The sequence below is a fragment of the Genypterus blacodes genome, unplaced genomic scaffold (assembly GCF_046128005.1).
Source record: "Genypterus blacodes isolate CSIRO-AG114 ecotype Tasmania unplaced genomic scaffold, CSIRO-AGI_Gbla_v1 ptg000070l_1, whole genome shotgun sequence".
NCBI lineage: Eukaryota > Metazoa > Chordata > Actinopteri > Ophidiiformes > Ophidiidae > Genypterus > Genypterus blacodes.
In genome coordinates this window covers 5,679,871-5,700,236 of record NW_027466880.1, presented here as the reverse complement: position 1 = coordinate 5,700,236, position 20,366 = coordinate 5,679,871, and the positions used below count along the sequence as shown (strand labels likewise).

The 20,366-nt window shown below is 42.0% G+C and overlaps 1 protein-coding gene across 1 annotated transcript in view; it reads right to left on the bottom strand.

Annotated features, from left to right (window-relative positions):
* Positions 1 to 535: 535 nt before the first annotated feature.
* Positions 536 to 20,366, bottom strand: part of LOC143005477 (plasma membrane calcium-transporting ATPase 1-like) — an 86,871-nt gene continuing 67,040 nt past the window's right edge. Inside the window, exons 17-21 of the mRNA XM_076156898.1 lie at positions 15,887 to 16,100; positions 14,858 to 15,069; positions 14,660 to 14,767; positions 10,995 to 11,177; positions 536 to 5,510 (exon numbers count right to left, since the gene is read on the bottom strand). Coding sequence (XP_076013013.1) covers positions 5,307 to 5,510; positions 10,995 to 11,177; positions 14,660 to 14,767; positions 14,858 to 15,069; positions 15,887 to 16,100 — 921 coding nt within the window. The 3' untranslated portion in view covers positions 536 to 5,306. The remainder of the gene's footprint in view (positions 5,511 to 10,994; positions 11,178 to 14,659; positions 14,768 to 14,857; positions 15,070 to 15,886; positions 16,101 to 20,366) is intronic.

Here is a 20,366-nt window from a genome sequence, read left to right as displayed (position 1 = left end):
ACAGTGACCCATAACTTTGTGGCGTAGGTGAAAATTGTTGTATCTGAGGTGAAGCTATGTTCGGACACTGCGAAATGTGGACACTTTTGGGGTATTTCTGTCCAAATAAATGATAAGTTCAACTTTTTTTATTCATACAGTATATGTGAGCACAAGATCACATCGGTTTTCAGATCTATCAGAGCAACACAAGCAGAATGCCTACTGTTTTCTTGATGATTCCTCATAAAAAAAATAAAAAAGGAAATGATTGCAAGTTAGTAGTAACATGGAAAATGACATAATGTAGAAAGTGACGGATGTTTACAGAAGCAAGACTCAATTTGTGTGAAGAATTTAATCAGAGAAAAGTCACAGATACTAGACTGAAAAACAAAAGAAAAAACCCCAAAAAATGTTTTACCAAGAGCAACAAGAGGATATGTGTGCGTTGTCTAAATTAAAAGCGCTCAAGCAAAGGTACATGTATGAAAAAGAGGAGCTGTGCATCAGTGGCACTGGTAGCAAGTGAATATTCAGCTTTTTTACCAGAGGGATGAAATATTGGGCTTATAGTTGCTCAATTTCTGTTTTCAGTAGTTGAGGTTTTGTTGACCGAAATATTTTTTGGTTGAATGGTTTGATGTCATTGTATGACTTGCTGGCCACTTCTCCTACTATTGTCCAAGCATTTGGTTGTCTTGGTCTGAGGATTATTAATTTCTCAGAGAGCATGTAGATGATGAAAAGCTACACCATGTGTACTTGCTGAAAGAAGCAATGGAGGCAATATGTGCAGGACAAGCTCTACTTTTTACTCAACCTTTCTGAGGCTGTTTGATTCATCAAGCCATCCACAAGCAGTCACACAGTGCTTCTCATTTTAATTTTCTCAGTGAGCTGTGTGTGCATCATATGTGATGTATTACTTAAAGAATGTATGAATGTTTCATTAAGGAAAGAAGCAAACATTTGGGATGTCTCATTCCATACCAAACATGCACAACACAGAACATTGAACACATATATTGAACAGTTAGTTTTATCCAAATGCACTCAGTCTTTTCTGTTTTCATACAGAGTGGCTTTAGATACACACAACGAGACATACCAATCGCACCAAATTGGACATATTGCTTTAAACCACCAAGTTTTGTATATATGTCATGCATGCCACATAGATGATATTATGTTTATACAAAAATAACACCAAATGCCTATTACTATGTATCATATTCATCACATAAAATCTTTTTCAGTATTTTTGCAGAGAAGTCAAAATGGAAATATAATTAGATAAAAATATTTGATTATCTCCATCTGATTTTTCTAAATTTAGTGTACCTAAAAACATACCAAATATGCAATGAGAGGTGCAATGCTTTGAAGAGGAAGTGATGCTGTCAAAATGCAAATGCAAAAAAGAAGTAATTCCATAATGGAAAGCTGTGCAATGTAAGAAAGTGGCAACTGTGCTCGTGATGTTCTTTAATCCACCACTGAGTCTTCTCTAGATCTTTATGGCACAAACAAATAATTTAACAAATGAATGTCTGATGTTTGCATGTACAGTGCCAGTGACACACAAGGGCAATCAGGTCATCAGTCACTGCATCAGAAGAGGAGCCACATTAGCCAGCAGTCAAGACACAAGCATAACAGCCACTTATTTTGTGCTGGGTAATGATTGGCTGATGGCCCTACTTTCCAATTTAGTGTCACTAACACAGACAACAGGTACACTTCATTGAATAACATAATCATTTATACATTGTACTGAATGTAGGAGCATTTTCTCAGCAGATTAAAGCATTTGGAAGGTGTATATACCACAATGAGTTGCACTTGTACATTAAAGACAGTATGAAGAGGAATTTAAATTACACAAGCTTTAACAGCTCTGCACTCTTCTCCAGAGACAGTGCTATTTGTTGTGTAAAATGGCAAATACATCTACACCTGTAGCTGTGTCCTATCTCAGACTCTGCCCACTGAGCTTCCCATTCCAACACCTCTGACAAACTCACCCTGACTTGGCCTACACCATGGAGCTAGGAAGAACACAGCTTAATCAATTAAGTCCTCAAAATCACACAATACATTGCACAAACGAGATGGCATCATAGTGAATCCTCTGTCAATAATCTCGTTCTCTCTCACTCGGGCCTTATATCCTCTCCAGGGAGGCAGAGCCGGAAATGGGATGCAGCTTTTGTTTTCTGCTTTGTCTCTTAACTTCAATTTTGCTCAACTCTACCGTAGCTGAAAACTGCGAAATTCCCAGAGCATGTAATGTGTCAAATGTTTCATCAAATGATTATGTTTATGTAGAGTTGAGAAGACTCGATAGCTGGGATTCCAATTGAATGGCCAAGAAGAAGTAAACAAGTCTATGTGGGTTTCTGAGGCCTAAAATCAAATTGACCAAAAAGACAAATGTCGCATAAATATTGAGAGCGCTGTAAAACACATACTCCATGATAGATTAGTCTCATTCATCATGTACTTCACTGTCACCAAACGTATCAGCCTATACATATATATTCATATATCTCCAAAATATTAAAAAGTACTTAATATAAAAATACAGAAGAATTGTAAAAAATGAGCAAAACATTGAATTTTATATGAAAACCATGCAAGACAGACTCCCCATTTAGTTAAATAGTAACTCTATGATTGAGGAAAGGATAGGAATGAGAGAAGGAGTGGTCGGGTCACAGCCAGGCCAACAGGCTCTGCACAACTCTTTTCACTTTCATGTAAACATCATAGAGGTCCTTTAAGCTCTGTGCAGCAGTGACAAATTTTTCCTCCTAGGTTTTTGGTCACGTTTGGAGTAAATGGCCAGGGGTCGAAGGTTACAGGTAAAAAAGTCCAAAGGAAACCTCAATAACAATGAGATATAAAATAATACAGATAACTTAGAAAATATGGCTCTGAGTTACATAGAAAAAAGCTCATCGCCGGGGAGAGGAGGAACCGAGTCATGACTAAACACTGGAAATATGGCAGTAGTAGCGTCTCATTTCATTACATGATCCATGCTCTCTCAGCAATGGCTGTGTAAGGGATTTGGCAGAGAATGATCAAGACCAGACTAAGAGGGACTTTTCGTTAATTTTCCTTCGCCACACAAATGTGTGTCTGCGCCTAAAGACGTTCAGATAGATATGGAGGACAGGCGACAGACATGCAAAGATTATTCAGTGGCAGGACAGATAAACACCAAATTTAGATCTAGTTTGGTATTACCATGGAGATCATAAACAGCGTGTGTGACTGATGATGAGATGAAATGGAAAACATCTGAATGTTATACACATGTAGCAACAAACTGCTACAGTTTGTTTGGAGCTTCACTCACTGCATCATATCATGTATCTGTACTCGACCTAAGTATACAAGATGGTACTACAGTTGTTAACAAACTGTGTGATAGAACGACAATCATATACTGTAGATTCATTTCATGTTAAACTGTGTGAGATGGTATAATAAAATCTTAGTGGTAATCTGTGTCAGACTCATGATATCATGTTTTATGCATGTCAGATAATGAGTTAAAGGTCTGGTGAATCATAGTACAATGACAGAGAGGAAAAAACTATGCAGGCAGAAATGCATCATCAACATTTCATTCATGTATTTGAGTTGTAGGTATGGATTGTAGCAGCAATGCAGCAATGATATTTTGTTGCAAAGTTATGGTGCAGGTTGTCTGTAGTCAGAAGAGTGTTAAAATAGGCTACCAGTAATGTTTCATAATATTATTGAAAAAACCTTTTTGATTGAAAACCTTCAATTTCAAGAATATTCCGTTTTAGGGAGCACAGTGGTGGGTGCTATTGACTTCCATGAAACTCAACAGGGAGTAAGTGAGGCTCATGATTTATCCATCCACAGACTGCAAGTTTACCACTTTGACCTAAGCGCAACTGCCCGACAACTCTGGCAGCGTCAGAAATGTAGGTCTTTACTCTGAGTGTGACAGCTGCTATGCCCATAAACTGAAGAAGGTAGATCATAAGTTGATCATGTATTTCTGTCAGCAGAGTTTTTTCCGACGATTTAGAAATCCAGCTCACAATCTGACGGACATTAAACTTGATATCATACCATCTTATACGAATGAAAAGATTTCAATACACAACCTCACACTTCGATATGTGATTGCTGTGTTGGCACAGTTTGTGGGAGGCTTTGAGCACTGACGCATCTATTTTTCCTGTATTTTGCTGACATGCAGGGTGCATACTGTATGGGAATGAAGCTCCATGCAGTCTGTGTGCTCGAATACACAGATTGCAGGCTCCCATATAACAATTCCTATTTTATCATGCCACTTGACACAGATGAAACACATAACATGCACAGGAGTAAGTGTTCTTTGTTCAAATAAAACCCTACTACTTAATATTCAAATTGAGGCAGTATGTTAACATGTTAACTTAAGTCGGGGACAGAGAAAACCAGAATCATCATCCTTCCACATTTCACTGCAAAGAAAGTACATGCTTTCTCTACACAGCCTTTTGAGATAACTTTGGGCAGAAACTATTCTGATGAAAAGCACTGTCCTTCCTGGGTAAATAAAACCAACACATGCCCAAATGATCAAGCAAAGGACATTTTTAACAGTTGATGGGCCTTTAGTGTGACACACAAAACATTCTCAGCACTTTCAACACAATTCATCGAAACACATTCATCATAAGTTTTAAAAAGAAACCATTTCTGACCATACCACCACCAAAATTGACAGGTTACATCTTTGCATTTGCCAAATAATCTTCATATTATTGTTGTTGCTGTGTTGGAGAGCAAAAGCTTATGTACAGTACATGAGGATCGATGCACTGTTTTCAAAGTTGTGTGCTGCTTTGGAGTGTTTAGTGGGAAAGCAGCGAGTACATGCTGAATCCCAGAAAGACTTTGAAGCAAACAAGACCTTTAAAAGCATTAAAATGATTAAAAATATATGAGGAGCAAACAGGCAGAAATCTTTCTGTGTGGACGGTGCTTCTGGACTTCAGCCTCTCGTGGACTACAGGGAGAGGAGGGAAAGGTGGATAGGCAGAGCAAGCCACAGTTTGTGTGAATTGCCAAAAAATTAATCTGACAGAGGTCACAATGGCTGGGAGGTGGAGGGATGCATATCAGTTAGGAGAGTTAGTGTGTGTGTGTGTGTGTGTGTGTGTGTGTATGTGTGTGTGTGTGTGTGTGTGTGTGTGTGTGTGTGTGTGTGGTGGGACAGATCCGCTGGTGGGATGACAGAGTGACACAGAGAAGATGAAAAGCAAAAGACAAGGCGAGCAAGGAGATAGTTAAATGGGTGAGCCTGTCTCAAGGGAGGCGCTGGGGAGGGGTAGGATCTCCTCTCCGTTCTCCTCGGTGGAAGGGACACTGGCCTCCTCCTCGGAGAAAGTCATAAACTCAGGATGGGCCATGAAGCTGTGGATGTAGCTACGGGATTCTGGGCTCTCCAGCCCCTCATATAGAGAGCTACGGAATGCATTCACCACCTTAATCTGGGAGAGACAGAAAAAATAAATGTTTATTTATAAATATAAAACACAAGTTCCATATACTGCATATGAATGAAAAGGCAGGGAGAAGCTTATTGAACAAATGACAACCAGTTTGTGTGAAGCACAACACAAAGTCTATGAATCCTGAAACACAAGAGACGATAACAACGTGACAACAAAATCCTCAGGAGCAACGCCACGGCATGAAGACAAAAATAATTTGAAATCAGTGAAATCATGCAATCACACATGCACACAGACTATGTGCACTGAAGCACTGAAAGGCTAGCTAGCTTGATCTGAATGGCACCATCTTTTTTTGGAATGAATATTGTTGCCTGCATCAGGATTTATACATTTATTTGCCAATAGAATTGGCATTTCCAAAAAGCTTTAAAATGACTATCCAACTATCCAACATTATAGCTATAGAAGGAAGTGTGAATTGTAACTTGTAAGATGAGCAAACACTGAGCATGTCCTGTGTCTTCAACTTTCTTTCAGCTATAATTTATATTTTTCTACATTCTTCTACATTACTTGAGCAGGGCACTCTCAAACAACTCTTGTTGTGCAAACATTAGCAAAATCTGTGGATGTATGAGAATAGAGTAACCACAGATGATATCAATCTATATATCAGTGGTTCCCAAAGTTTTTCTTTTTTTTCCTGGGGTGGAGGGGTCGCAAAAGAAAACCTTTGCGACCCCCCCCCCCCCCCCCCCAACACCGCACGCGCACGGGCACGCACACGGGCACGCACACATGCACGCACGCACGCTTATATAGATAGAGAGAGAGAGAGAGAGAGAGAGAGAGAAAGAGAGATAAGCAAAATTAATTCAAAGGAGACACAAAAGGAGGCACTGTAACTCCACTTAATACACATATACAAGTTTGCTCCGAACTTGAATTCACAAGACTAAACACAGACATACATGAATACACGGAAACACACAAACACAATAAAAAAGGAGAAGTAATGCATGGATGATGAAGAGGGTCATTTGCTCTTAAACCATGTGAGACTTGCTGCTTTGAGTTCAGATTCAATGCTGCATGTGGATTCGCCAGAAAACAAGGAGAAAATAAAAAGTATTTCTGTCACAAACTGCAATGTTCCAAAGCTTTTCAGTTTTCTTGTGCTATATCAGCCATCCTGTCATTGACTAGTCAGCAAGTCACAGCAGGGTAAACACATGCTTGTTTAAAAACGCATACAGAGCAGTCAGAGACAGCAGTGGGAGAAGGAGGAAGAGAAGCTATATGAAGAATGTTGGATCAGCTGACGTGTCCATGCCTCTGCTATATTCAAATCTATTTGACTTTGTACTGTGTCCTTTTTGAAAAGATAGAATAGACGGTTTTCACCCTAATCACGACTTCCATGGGAGAATCCAGTCGGGTGCAGCATGTTATTAGCTGGCTAGGAAATGAGCCACACCTTCAAGCGTCTTTTTGGAGTTCGTTTCTCCTGTGAGCACTTTACTTTAAGCTCAATTCCAATCAGGTGTGATCCACAGATTACAAGTCAGCGTTACATTTGATATTCTTCCCATTATATATCCTTCCTGTTTTATGTCCTTCCCATTTTTCATGATTTTCCATGATGTAATAAATAAACCAACCTAATTACTATTGTATACTAGAACTGTTACCTAAGTGTTAAGTGTTGTAATATCGATATAAACCCATGGCCTGTGCCTTACTCTTTTATAAGCCATAACTGAATGGCTTATATTTATGAGCCATAATTGGATGGCTTATAAAAGTACTTTCATGACTGTATCACAATCGGATGTATCTACACTTAATTCAGATTGGATTCTCAGTACCATGCAGACAGCATAGTAATGAGAGGACACAAGCAGTATGATGGACACAGGCAGGTTACAGTTCAGTTGTGCCACATTCACTGTTTGCATGAGACGTGCAATAGGAAAGAGTGACAGTCCAGCCTGGTGCAACATGCTGTTAGCTGGCCTCCAGTCACGACACTCACTGCCTGAAGAAGAAGAGGAAGAAGCAGCAGCAGGAGGAGGCGGAGCCCCCGCTGAGTTGGTGACAGAGGAGGAGCTAAACCCTACATGGGTGGGACTAGACAGATTTTTGGCAGCAGTGGCATCATTTTGCTGGCTGACGACAGACGGCTGACGGCGCAGGGCACCAGGCACTGGTGCCTGGCCTGTCTGGAAGGTATACACCACATCCATCTACAAGAAGGACAGCCACGCACACGGTTAGGGCGCTGAGAACAGATAGAGGCACGCTCAGCACAGACAGCACCGAAACACAAAGTAAAAGAAGGTGGTGTTTCTCAAGGCCACGATCCATTATGCATGCTTATCTGTCCCTCTTAAAATAAACATAACCAACATGAATAAAACGTGAATCAAAGAAAACTTCCCCCTTTAAGTTTCCTCATGCCAAAGTTTAGAGGAAAAGCCAAACACGCAAGCTAATTAAACTGGCATCATAATGACAGCAAGGTTTGCACTAAAGTAGCAACATATTCACCACTCTTTAATAGTATTCAAGAAATTGATCTTAATAATTCTATTAAAATCACTTCTGAGAACCTATTCCTTAACTGTTGAACATTGAAGTTAATATAAGCATGTTAGAATTGTCATTTGTCAAGAGTATTATCAGATTCAAAACAATACGATTCGTAGCATGGCTATAATATTGGATTGCAGAGGTGTATTTAATAAAGTGGCCACTATGTTGATTCTGGATGCAGATCACATGTTAATGTAAGGTGTACATTAAGGCCATGGCATTAGTGGCCACTAGACAAAGAAAAGATGAGAGAAGAGAAGAGAGTCACACATTTTAGACGAAGAGACATTTGACAAGAAGAAGGTAGAGAGTTGTTGGTGAAACACTGATATAAGTAGAGGACAAACAAAGCAAGTGACTGAACAATGATAATGAACTTCTGAATGTGTCATCAAAAGCCTGAAGTACTTCTAAAGAAAGGGAAAATTAGACAAAGATTGTTACTATAAAACAGTGACAAAGTTTTGGCAGTGAGGTCAATTATTCCCCTGCTGTGTTTGAGTAGCCAGCCATGCAGTGTGATTACAGAAGAGCAGGACAGGGAGAGCAGCATGGGAAAGATAAGGACCTAATTAGCTTGCAGCCTGTTTCTCTTAGCCCCCTTTTATCCTTTGATCTTCCCATCCTCCCACCCCACAAAGACAAGACACAAAAGTTGTAGATACTGACAGGCATTCAGAGACAAAGAGAGCTTCTTCTTTTTTTTTGTTACAACATACAGTATCTGAAGATGAGATGAGATTATTCTTTCATCTATCCTCATAACACGTCATTCTTACAGTAGAATTATCAGTGACATTACATTGTGTTTTTAGGAGCAGGCCAGTTTGGGGGATTTGCAAGGCCCCCAAGTACTCTATTAAGGAGTGAGTAGTAGGCTTTTTTGTATATTTGATCGCAAAAATCATTGTATTATGTAACCAATAATAATAAGGCACAGCCCCTGCTGCTTGCAATATGTGCAGCCTTTGCCACGTAGTACGATTTTCTACAGCTACAAATGCTTCCAGCTCAGAGACTTACGGGCTCTGAATACATATCTTGGTATACATTACAGTACATCACGGTCATTTAGCAGACACTTTTATCCAAAGCGACTTACATTACATTACCACCCACCATTACAGAGGGGGGAGCAGTTGAGGGTTTGGTGACTTGCTCAGGGGCACCTCAGCAGGGACTTGAACCGGCGACCCTCCGGTTCCCAAGCGAAAGCCCTACCGACTGAGCTACTGCCGCCCCCATATATATCTGGCATAGATAGTCTTGGTATAAACAACCTGTGCAAGGCTAGCCCATACATCAATCAAGAGGGGATTGTAGCCAATAGTGCTGCCCTGGAAGCCAAAAGCCAAAAGTGAGTGGAGGATTTTCCTTTATCTCGCTTGTGTCTGATGTGTGAAATAAATTATCTCCAATGTTTGAAGTACACCAATCACAAATATGCTGGTAATGTGTCAGCAAAAGCACGACAGCCTAAAAATATTTGGAATTTTGGTGGAATCATTTATGATCCATCCTTGCTGGGTAAATTTAAACAATAAAAACAATAAAACGGACTTTTCCATGCACTGTGTGTTTAGGAAGTAAAGATATTATATCGTTACTCATGCAAGCATGAACAGTGAGTGTTTACTAATACTTATTTTGTACCAATTTTTAAAATTACTTGTTTTCCGGAAGAAACTTGTAGTGTATGGCAAGGTTACTTTGCTACCTCCAGGTTTATGAAAGCATCTAGCCTTAGTTCTACCAGGGAGACTCTCAGTCACACTCTCTCCATCCATAGCACATAGTAGGCACATAACAATGATTAATTATTACTCCACCCAATCATTATCCTATTGATGTCACACGGCAGTCTGTCCAATCATATGCATGCGCACAGGTTTAAATGCCATTATCTTACGTTCACTTCTGCTGCTTCCAGTGTATGCAAGAAAATGTTTTCATCTCTTCTCCTCCCCACTGCAGACTCTTTACATTTCATACACATCTGCTGGAATAATTAATTGGAAGCTCATCCAAAAGTCTTCATGGTATAACCACTCTGCTGTGTGTCAGTGTTTAATGGATCTAAGTAGCTGTAGGTCCTAGTGTCAACTAAGGCATTTAACTTAATGGTCAGTGTAACCACAACCCAACACATTTCCTGTTATGCTGCCCCCTCTTCCTGGCACTGGGTACCAGCATGAATATTTTGGTGGTATAAAGTACCACCAACCTGGGATGTCATCCTTCCCATAAAACCGGCAAGAACTTTCGAATCAGTCTCTCCGTGCAACCATGTTCATCCAGTGAACATAGACCACCAAAATGTGATTGGTTGTTGCCTCTTTAAAATTTTCCTGAATGTGATTTCAGATTGAGGACGGAGAAGGCGACCAGCTTCCCTTCTCCTTCCCCACACCACGTCGGCAAACCTCATGCTTCAGGCAATCCAGCCAGGATCGAGGAGATGTCTCCCCCTTTGATTGGTCATGGCAACGACTCAACCCACATTGCTGCCCAGGCCCACTCAGGGATAAACTTGTGATCGAATGTAGCAAAATATGTCCTGTAATTAAAGAGTGTGCAGTCTTGGCAGAAGGCTATACTGAACACACAGTTAGGGCAAAGCTAGACAAGAAGGCTGAAACTAGGTGAACAAGGATATTAGCTTCTGATCAAATCAGAAAAGCCTAACTTCTAACCGAGACAATGACATCTTAGTCAGCTGCACCAAATGTTCATCTAAAGATGTTTAAGCTGAGGTCTATATGGTGCCAGCACAGCTGAAACTGGAGTTTATCTGTGATAAAGCTTGATTCATGTAAGACATGTTTAAAGGTATTAAGAAGCAAATACCTGGTATGCGTTCCCACACCTGGGTGGAATTGCTGTGATGAGACCTAAGCAAATAAATCCTACCAACTTTAGTACCTGAGTCTGGATGCGGTTTAAGCCTCTGAACCAGAGTATTTGGCCCCTCCTCATCTCCATCTCCGCATGGTCGATCTCATCACCACCATCCGCTAGCTCGTCCTCTGGGATCTGCTCCTTTGTGATGCCATGTCCTGCCTCCTTTAGGAACTTCAAGTGATGTGTGGGGATGGCTGAAATCAGCTGTGACAAAGACACACACACAAATTGACTGCTAGCTGTGGACCTTGTAGTTTGACAGAAAACATTTTTACATTACAAATAATAATGACCACAGGACATTATGGACAAAGGTCACCAGAAAAAAACATTACAAATGTTCTAAAATGTTTCCATTCAACACTATAGTCCAAGTTCCATTGAAATATTGAGGTTTTGCATTAAAAATACTTAAATAAATAACATATGAACAAGGTTGACAATAAAAAAACATTAATTGACAACTCTACCTCCACTAGGACATCACCTTTAAATGTTGCCACTATGAGGGACCCTCTGGCCTCTACCCTTTCATTGGCCACTTTCTCTAAGCCCACCACCTGCTTGCTTGATCCTCTTCCTACTAAAATTATAGGGTAAGGAAAAGGATCTATTTTGGGTGCTATGGGCCTCTAGGGCTAATATCATAAATCAGTCACTCTCCACGGGGGTTGTGCCTGCTGCTTTTAAACTCTGCAAAAAAAAGCCTACTCTAGACCGAGATATTCTGAATAATTTCTTTTTAATTTTAATTTCTACTTCTTTACGCTGATTTTGGTCCTATCTCGGTTCTAATTCCACTCGATTTGAGTGCAGCCTTTGATACTGTGGATCAAAATATTATACTTAAAAATGACATTTGCATTCATAGTCTTGCATTTTCCTGGTTAAGATCTTACATACAAATTCGCCTCGCTACCCTGTAAAGTTTGGCATTCCACAGGGTTCTGAATTGGGCCCATTAATCTTTTCAATTTATATGCTACCACTTGGAAACATAATTCAGCAGTTTGGCATTTTCATTCGTATGCGGACGATACTCAATTGTATGTTTCCATAAATCACAACGACCACGCTGGGTAACACTTTAAGAATTTAGGAACATGCCAGAGATTAGTAGGTTACAGATGAAGCAATCACGTTGGGTATAAAATGAGCATTTGTGAAAGACTTGGTTGTTTACCAGCATGCATGGTTGGAGGTTCGCCAATTTGCTTACAACTGTGTGATAAATTTGACTGCAAGGAATTTAGGGAACAGTCCATAACATTCAAGATTCAGAGAATCTCAAAGAATACTAGAAAGCTGTTTTTTGCTGTATGTGCAATGCAAGTTAAGACTGTACTACACAAAGAGGAGGCCATAAACTAACAACATCCAGATTCGCTGCTGACTTCTCTGGGCTCACATCAAGCATATCTGAAATGGACTGATGCACACTGGAAATGTCTATTGTGGTCTGACGATCAACTTTTCAGATTGTTTTGGGAAATAATGGACCTTGTGTTCTCAGGACCTACATATCAAGCTTTTCTCCAAATTTCAAAATAAAGTGCTTTGATATGACCTCACATTCACCATTTCATACACTAATGGCAGGGGCATACCGTGCAAAGCACCAACCTGCATTTCAGGAGCCGTTAGGGGTTCAGGTGAACAACGCTTTGACAGGCTCTCTAGGAGAATTGAACTAGGAACCTTCCAACCACTCTACCTTCTTGAGCCATGTCACGCATAGCCCTCACAGTTCAAAACTATTTTATAATAAAGTTATCCCATTATCTGTTCATTGATATGAAATCAGTTAACATGCATCATCTGTTCTGCCCATTTATGAGCATGACTAGCCTGAATTTAGGCTTTAGGAATAACAGATTTCTAGAAAGTAAGTTGCTACAAGACAACGACTTGATCCAAGACAACACACATTTGATCTACTGAGTGTTGGTTAAACACTGCTTCAAGATAATGATTTCATGCGATTAAATGAATCCTTTCTTCCAGATTGTACTCATGCTCATGCTGGTCGCATTTCCAAAAAAGGCAGAGGCAAAAGATGCAGTGGCATAGATTTCTCGTCTATTTTACTAATAATTCTAAACCAGGCACTTTCCACTGGTGCACAGCCCTCTAAACTAGGCATATTTCGTTTAATATTGCGGTTGTTGCCACTTTTATTGCAGACATGGTAACTCATGCCAACAACCTCATAATCTTAGGAGACTTTACAATCACTTTGAGAATCAAACAGATCTGTTAGAAAATATTTCTCTGCCCAACTCTCGACTAAAAATGCACTTATATTTGTACGTCTTTGAATGTCGCTAAACTGGCAATAATAACAGGATATCAGCACTGTATCATTGTACAGGAGAATTATTAGCTAGCCTAAGTTTAGTTTAGGGTTTGATAGGCTCACCTTAGCATTGACTTAGCCTAAGGTTGGTCAGTGGTAGTGTTAGTGTAGCTCAGAAGATAAGGCACAGCAGCTGATTCTCTCTTTCTGTCACTATATCACTTGATGTACATGCTTTCCCCATGCTCCGACTAACCATCCCTCTGGCCTGTGGGGCCCCCACACATGTTATTCATCTTCTGCTGTATAATTGTATTTCTACAACCCTTGGTTCCTATTCCACACCTGGCCATTTGAGGAGATGGAATCTCTCTTTGAATTGCCTCACCCAAGGTTGGTTTATTGTGCTCATACGTTCTTGGGAGTTGTTCCTTGTCCTTCTATAGAGCTTTGGGCCGGCCCACAAAGTGGTTGTTGTTATTGTACTGTAAAGCCCTTTGAAACATTGTATAGCCCGATGTATGTTATATTGGGCTAAACAAATAAATTTGACTTGACTTTGTGAATGAGTTAAAATGACCTTTGCAGAGATTTTGTTTAGCACACAACATTTATTGTTGACTTTAAAGAATATCGCCCAAAATGTGGAGCCACCTACAACCATCTCTTGTCATTAGCCAAAGTGCATTGTACATCTAAAGGAGATTTGTCAAGTCTGTCAAAGTCTACATTACAGGCTGTCAACTTCTGAACAAACAGAAATGTCTTTTGTTTTGTATTATATGAGTGAGGGTAAATATATTAAAAGCATCAAGTCTTAATAGGTGCTTTTGAAGACAGTGGCTCTTTTAAGGCAGTAAACCAAATCAACCAGAATAAGTGTCAAAGTTATGTGATAGCGTTTCATGAACAAATTTTGTTATTGTTGTTATTTATTTATGTTTTGTTACTCAGCATTATTCAGCAATGTGTATCTGCATCTCCTTCTCACATACCTGAACCCACTGAAAGACATTTTATGCAGTAAGTGGTGCTCTCTACGGTTTTGTGAGTTCATGTGCTGAGGAGTACACACATTTGTGATCTGCATGTGCATATGTGCACATTATTATTGCATCATGCCCGTAATGGTGCATTAGTGTATATAATTGCAGAGGGACTGGCATGCTGGGTTTGTTTTCCCTGGGTGCTTATGTGGATGAGTTGCATTGCTTTCAGAGGTCATTACCATGGCAATGGTTACAATGGCAACCCTACGGCAGAAAACTGTGTGCCAAGCGTCAAAGCTAATGGAATGTAATTCCTTTAACTCAGAATTGACTTTATATATAGAACTAAAATGCTCTAATCCGCTTCTGTTCCAAGCTTTTAGTGAGTGAAAAGCTCATACCTGACCCCAGAGCAGCTCTCCAACACCGATGAAAACACACCACAACCACTGGTCAATGGTCAGAGCAGTGCAAGAGAAAGGCTTCCCTCCAAACTGCACAATGATGATCTGAGGAAAATCAAAAATACAATGTATGGTATTTGTATGCGCTGTAGCAGCACATTGTCACATGGTGAGGACATCACATTATGCAAATACCTGCAGAGCAAACGTCCCCAGGACAACGCTGCAAAAGATGGGGTTCCGATATATTCCCTCAAACACATTCCTCTCACCATGGATCTTCCTTGCATTTATTTCATTGAACAACTGCATCATCACAAACACATTGAACACAATGGTGTAGTGCTCAGAGGGCGGTGAGTGCAGAGGTGCATCCCGACCACTGTCGATGTCAAAGAAATTTTCACCTGAGGAGGGAAATAGATGTTTTTAATGTAGACAGGCAGGGCCACTGCAAAATACACTTGAAACAAAAGGAGAGCACCTTGAACAAGGCTTTCTGCTATTTTAAATGTGATTTATAATTAAATTTGACTAGTTTAGTATGAAACACTAAACCTACTTATAATCCAAGATGGGATAAATATGACAGATGGTTCTCATTCAAGATTGTATTTTACTGCAGAAGAAAATAATACAATTATAGAATAATAACCTCTCCAAATGTTAAATAATCACCAAACATCAAAATGATTGTATCCGCCCCTGCATTCAGATCAACAGCAAAGAATGCTAAAATTGAATGAGAACTTTTCATAATCCTCCAAACAAACAAACCAAATCAAACAACAAACAGGTTTAAACATCATCTCCTTAGCGGGTTAATTAATATGTTATTGATCATGACAATATGTGACTATGTATGAACTGTACATCATAATGCTGTTTCAGTCACACTCTCCTCATCCGTTTCGCTCAAAACACACTGACATCACTGTTCGAGACAGACCGCTGTCCTTTGCTCCCACACACCCACGCACTGTCACAAGCCATGTCTACAATATAAATATCTACAATATAAATTCTAAAAAGGTAAGAACATCTGCACAATTTCCCATTCGATTTTTTTAGAATCAAATGCCATACTGCTCTCCGAAGCACAGCAGAGTTTCAATTTGCCAACGGTGCTTGATTTGAAATACTTCATAATGAAGGCAACATGCCTAAATGTACCATTCTAACCGTACCATTGAATATGTATTGGATATGCAGCCTTTGACTCACCAGCAAATAGTAATGTGAAGATGATAGTAAGCTGGTAGACAGCATGGCCCAAGATGTTCTTCATCATGGTTCGGGAGATGAGAGGCTTGTTACGGCCGTAGGGCTTACGCAGAAGAAGAGACTCAGTTGGGGGTTCGGTGGCCAGGGCAAGGGAGGCCAGGGTGTCCATAATCAGGTTAACCCACAGCATCTGCACCGCCTTCAGAGGAGAATCCTGGAAGTGGAAGGCAGATGTTATGGTTGGTGTATCTCATTGAATGCACTATTGGTCTGTTTGATATTACAAAATGGGAAAAAAAATCTCAAGAGTTAAATAAATTCAAGGGTCTTTAGTGAAGTTCTCCGATACACAGATACTTTATGATCTGGGATGTTTCAGAGGTAAATATTAATATTAATCTAATCTACATTTGCAAACCCAGAACGATGATTGAAGTCTGATGAAACAAGACATATTGGCAATTTAACAATTTATTCATTTAACAAATAGGATCCTCAGTAGCATGTGAAGATACCATGCAGGAGGTAGTCTCTGTAGTCTCTCTGAAGTCTCTCAGAGACTAACTCCAGAATTTGGGAGTGGAGAGGATGGAATGGCCTGCCACAAAGGCATCAAATGCATGAGGAGGAGGTGCCAGGCTGTTGTGGCCATGTATGGTTCTTCCACACGCTTCTGAGGCTCCTGTTAGTTAAAAGAATCAATTGTTAAATTGCCAATATTTCTTATTTTTCATGGGCACAACCCACATACTCAGCTCTGCTGCTCATCCCACAAATGCATGTTCCTCACAAATGTGGCACCATTTAAAAGTGGACAGAATTTTCAAACGGTATAAGATTCATTGCCAAGACGAATTGTAACAACAAACAAGTAATCTACCAACCACAAATTTCTTCTCTCTTTTATATTATTTTACCCTCTGTGACGGAGCGGCACTGTGACGGCGCGGCCCCGTCAATGACTGTGGTCAGCGCACGCACACACACACACACACACACACACACACACACACACGTACATCCCCCTTCCCTCCTATCCGTTCTCCCTCGGTTTTGAATAAACACCGTTATTATTACTCTGTCAGTAGCGCAACCAAAGGTGCACACTTGGTGGTTCTGCGGTCGGTCTAAACATACATTTACACAAACAGTCAGATACACGCACCATGTGGTTGAAATGCGCTGCGTGTTCGTTCCGCGGTGTGCCAGCCGGCGTTGGTTGGCCAAACAGAGGCGTAACTTTTCCTTTGTTTAAATAGAATGTTTTCCCGCCCTTACACGGTGACGTGAAACGGGATAATTATGTTTTTGGTTTGTAGTACTGTTTTTGGGTAACAAATGACCTGTTTTCATTGCTGTAGAATGAGATAAATATCGGGATAATTTGTGTCATTTCTATTTGGGTTTAAGAAAGCTATGACTGCTGTGTTGTGATTAGAAATTGTGTTAATAGTTTTGCGAAATTGTTTAGGCTTAGTGGGAGGGGCTACGAACATAAAAGAGACTGTCTCAGCCTGGGAGCCGGCAGTCGTGGTCTGGTTACAACGGAGGTAACATTGACATTTATGCTATGTATTGGATTGAGTTTTCATTTGAAAAAACTGTTAGTTACTGAGGAACTCCTTTTTTTTCTAAGATTGTGAAACGTGTTATTTAGGGTATTTTTGTTTTGCTGTCTTTGTGCATTTTGTTTTGTATCGTGAAAATGTTCACGATTTGCACCTTGGAGGCTGGTAATAAAATATCAATATCTTCCGGCTAAGCCTGGTGTTAGTGGAGTTTGGAGGAAGAACCCTGCGACATATGGTGTCAGAAGTGGGATGGCGAGTCAAAAGGTAACCCGCACCCTAAGGCAACGCACCGGACTGCGGTCCCAGCGGTGAAAGCAGGATGAGCTGGCAGCCACTGGGGTAGACCCAGGGTGGGACACGTGGCATCGTCATCAGTATCGTCAGAGGAGGACGATGGAGAGGACGGGTCTGGGACGGAATCAGCAGCTCCCAGGGCCCCAGTCTCGGCAGGTGGAGAACTGCTGACAATGGTGAAGGACTTCTTAGTGGCACAGCAGAGGAGAGAGGCGGGTCTGTTGGGGGAGATCCGAGGCCTGAGGCTCTCTCTTCCTGTGACTGTCGAGTCGCCTCGATATGCTGCCCAGCCAACGCCTAGCACCATGACGGCAAGCAGTCCCAGATTGGAACTGCCAACCCCTGAACCCCCAAGGCCAGAATGGAGACACGTTTTTGAGCCAAGAATTCCCCAGTATCAGGTGGGTGAGGACATTGAAAACAATTTGTTACGCTTGGAGCGTATTGGTAAAACATGGCAATGGCCAGAGAGAGAGTGGGCATGCCGACTCGTGCCACTGCTGTCGGGTAAGGCATTGGAGGCCTATACTGCAATGGATGAAGAGAGAGCCCACTGTTATAGTGACTTGAAAGCAGCACTGCTGACCAAATTTGAAATCTCACCAGAGACTTATCGGCAGCAGTTCCGGGCAAATACAGTGCACTCGGCGAGAACCCTACTGAGACGTACCACCGCCTTAAGGGCCTCTACCGGCGCTGGATCTGCCCGGAGCAACACAGCAAGGAGGAAGTCGGTGAGACCATCATTTTGGAGCAACTACTCCGGGTGCTTCCTTTTGAGGCGAGGACCTGGGTAAAGGAGCATGAGCCAGTGGATGGGCTCGCAGCGGCTAAGCTGGCTCTGCAGTACCTCAACGCGCGGAGAGGAGGACCAGGTTTACGCTCCACCACCACAGCATACCGACCGACACTCCAGCCACCCCAGTTGAGACCTACAAGGACGGAGAACAGCCAGAAGCTGCGAGGTAACGCCAGCACTGCCCAAAACCCACAAGCATTTGGTAAGGACCTTGTTTGTTTCCACAGGAAAGCCATGGACATCGTGGGCCCTCTGGTGAAAAGCAGCAGTGGTCACCAGTACATCCTGGTTGTGAGTGACTATGCCACCCGTTTCCCAGAGGCCTTGCCCCTGCGCACAATCACCGCTCCCACTGTGCGTCCAACTGTTCTCCAGAGTCGGGATATCGGATGAGATCCTGACAGACCAGGGGACCAACTTCACCTCAAGGTTGATGCAACTCTTCCAGGAACAACTGGACATCTCTGCCATTAAGACTACACCTTACCACCCACAGACTGATGGTCTGGTCGAAAGATTCAACCAGACCCTGAAGAAAATGCTGAAAAATATTGTGGATGACACTAGCAGTGGCTCAGTGGGTAGTGCTTCTGCTTGGGAACCGGAGGGTCGCCGGTATGAGCCCCTGCCGAGGTGCCCCTGAGCAAGGCACCGAACCCTCAATTGCTCCCCCCTCTGCGAAGGGTGGTAATGTAATGTAAGTCGCTTTGGATAAAAGCGTCTGCCAAATGATCGTAATGTAATGTAATGTAATGTAGCAAGGACTGGGACCGCTGGCCGCCATTTATATTCTTTGCCTACAGAGATGTCCTGGGATGTACAGGGGCCATTGGATTTGCTTCGAAAAAGCTGGGAGGCCCCTCCCACCACTCCAAGCGATAGAGGGGTAGTGCAGTTTATGTTGGACATGAGGAATTGGCTGGCAAGATACCACGAGGAGGCAGAGGTCAACCTGCGTGAGGCCTAAAAAAGCCAGAAGAGCTGGTATGATCAACAGGCTCGGCACCGCAAGTTCCAGCCTGGCCAAAAAGTCCTGCTGCTCCTCGCTTAGTCCAACCACAAACTATTGGCAAAATGGCAAGGGCCATACAGTATCACCCGCATGATGGGCCCGGTCACGTACGAGGTCCATCACCCGGAGAAGAAAAAACCAAAACAGACCTACCACGTCAACCTGTTGAAAGAGTGGAAAGAGCGTCCGATCCAGGCTCCAGGAAAGGTTCTGCTGGTGAGGGAGGTGGACATAGAAGAGGAAATGGAGGAGACAGAATTGTAAACACTAATGAGGACTGCTACTCCTGTGTTGGCCCATCCGTCACCAGAGAAGACTGAACAGCTTCTGCAGGTCTTCCAGGATGCCAGGGGAGGAGCATGTGCAACACCTAGCACTGGTACTGGGTAGGATCCAGAATGCTGGGTTGACACTCAACCCCTCCAAGTGTGAGTGGGCACAGCAGGAGACAAGAGGATAAGGTGGAAGCTATCCAGAACTGCCCTCGACCTTGCACCAAGAAGGAGATATGGTCCTTCCTGGGATTGGCTGGTTGGTATAGGCAGTTTGTGCCCCAGTTTGATACCATTGCAGCCCCACTCACAGCACTGACCAGTAAGGAACAAAGGAACACGGTCACTTGGACGGACGACTGTGAAACAGCCTTCAGCACCTTGAAGGCTCACCTGTGTTCTTCCCCTGTCCTCAAGAGTCCAGACTTCAGCAGAAGATTTCTGGTACAAGTGGCAATTCCGCAGTCGGCCTCGGGGCAGTCCTGGCCCAAGGAGCCCCTGCGGAGGAACGTCCAGTACTTTACCTAAGCTG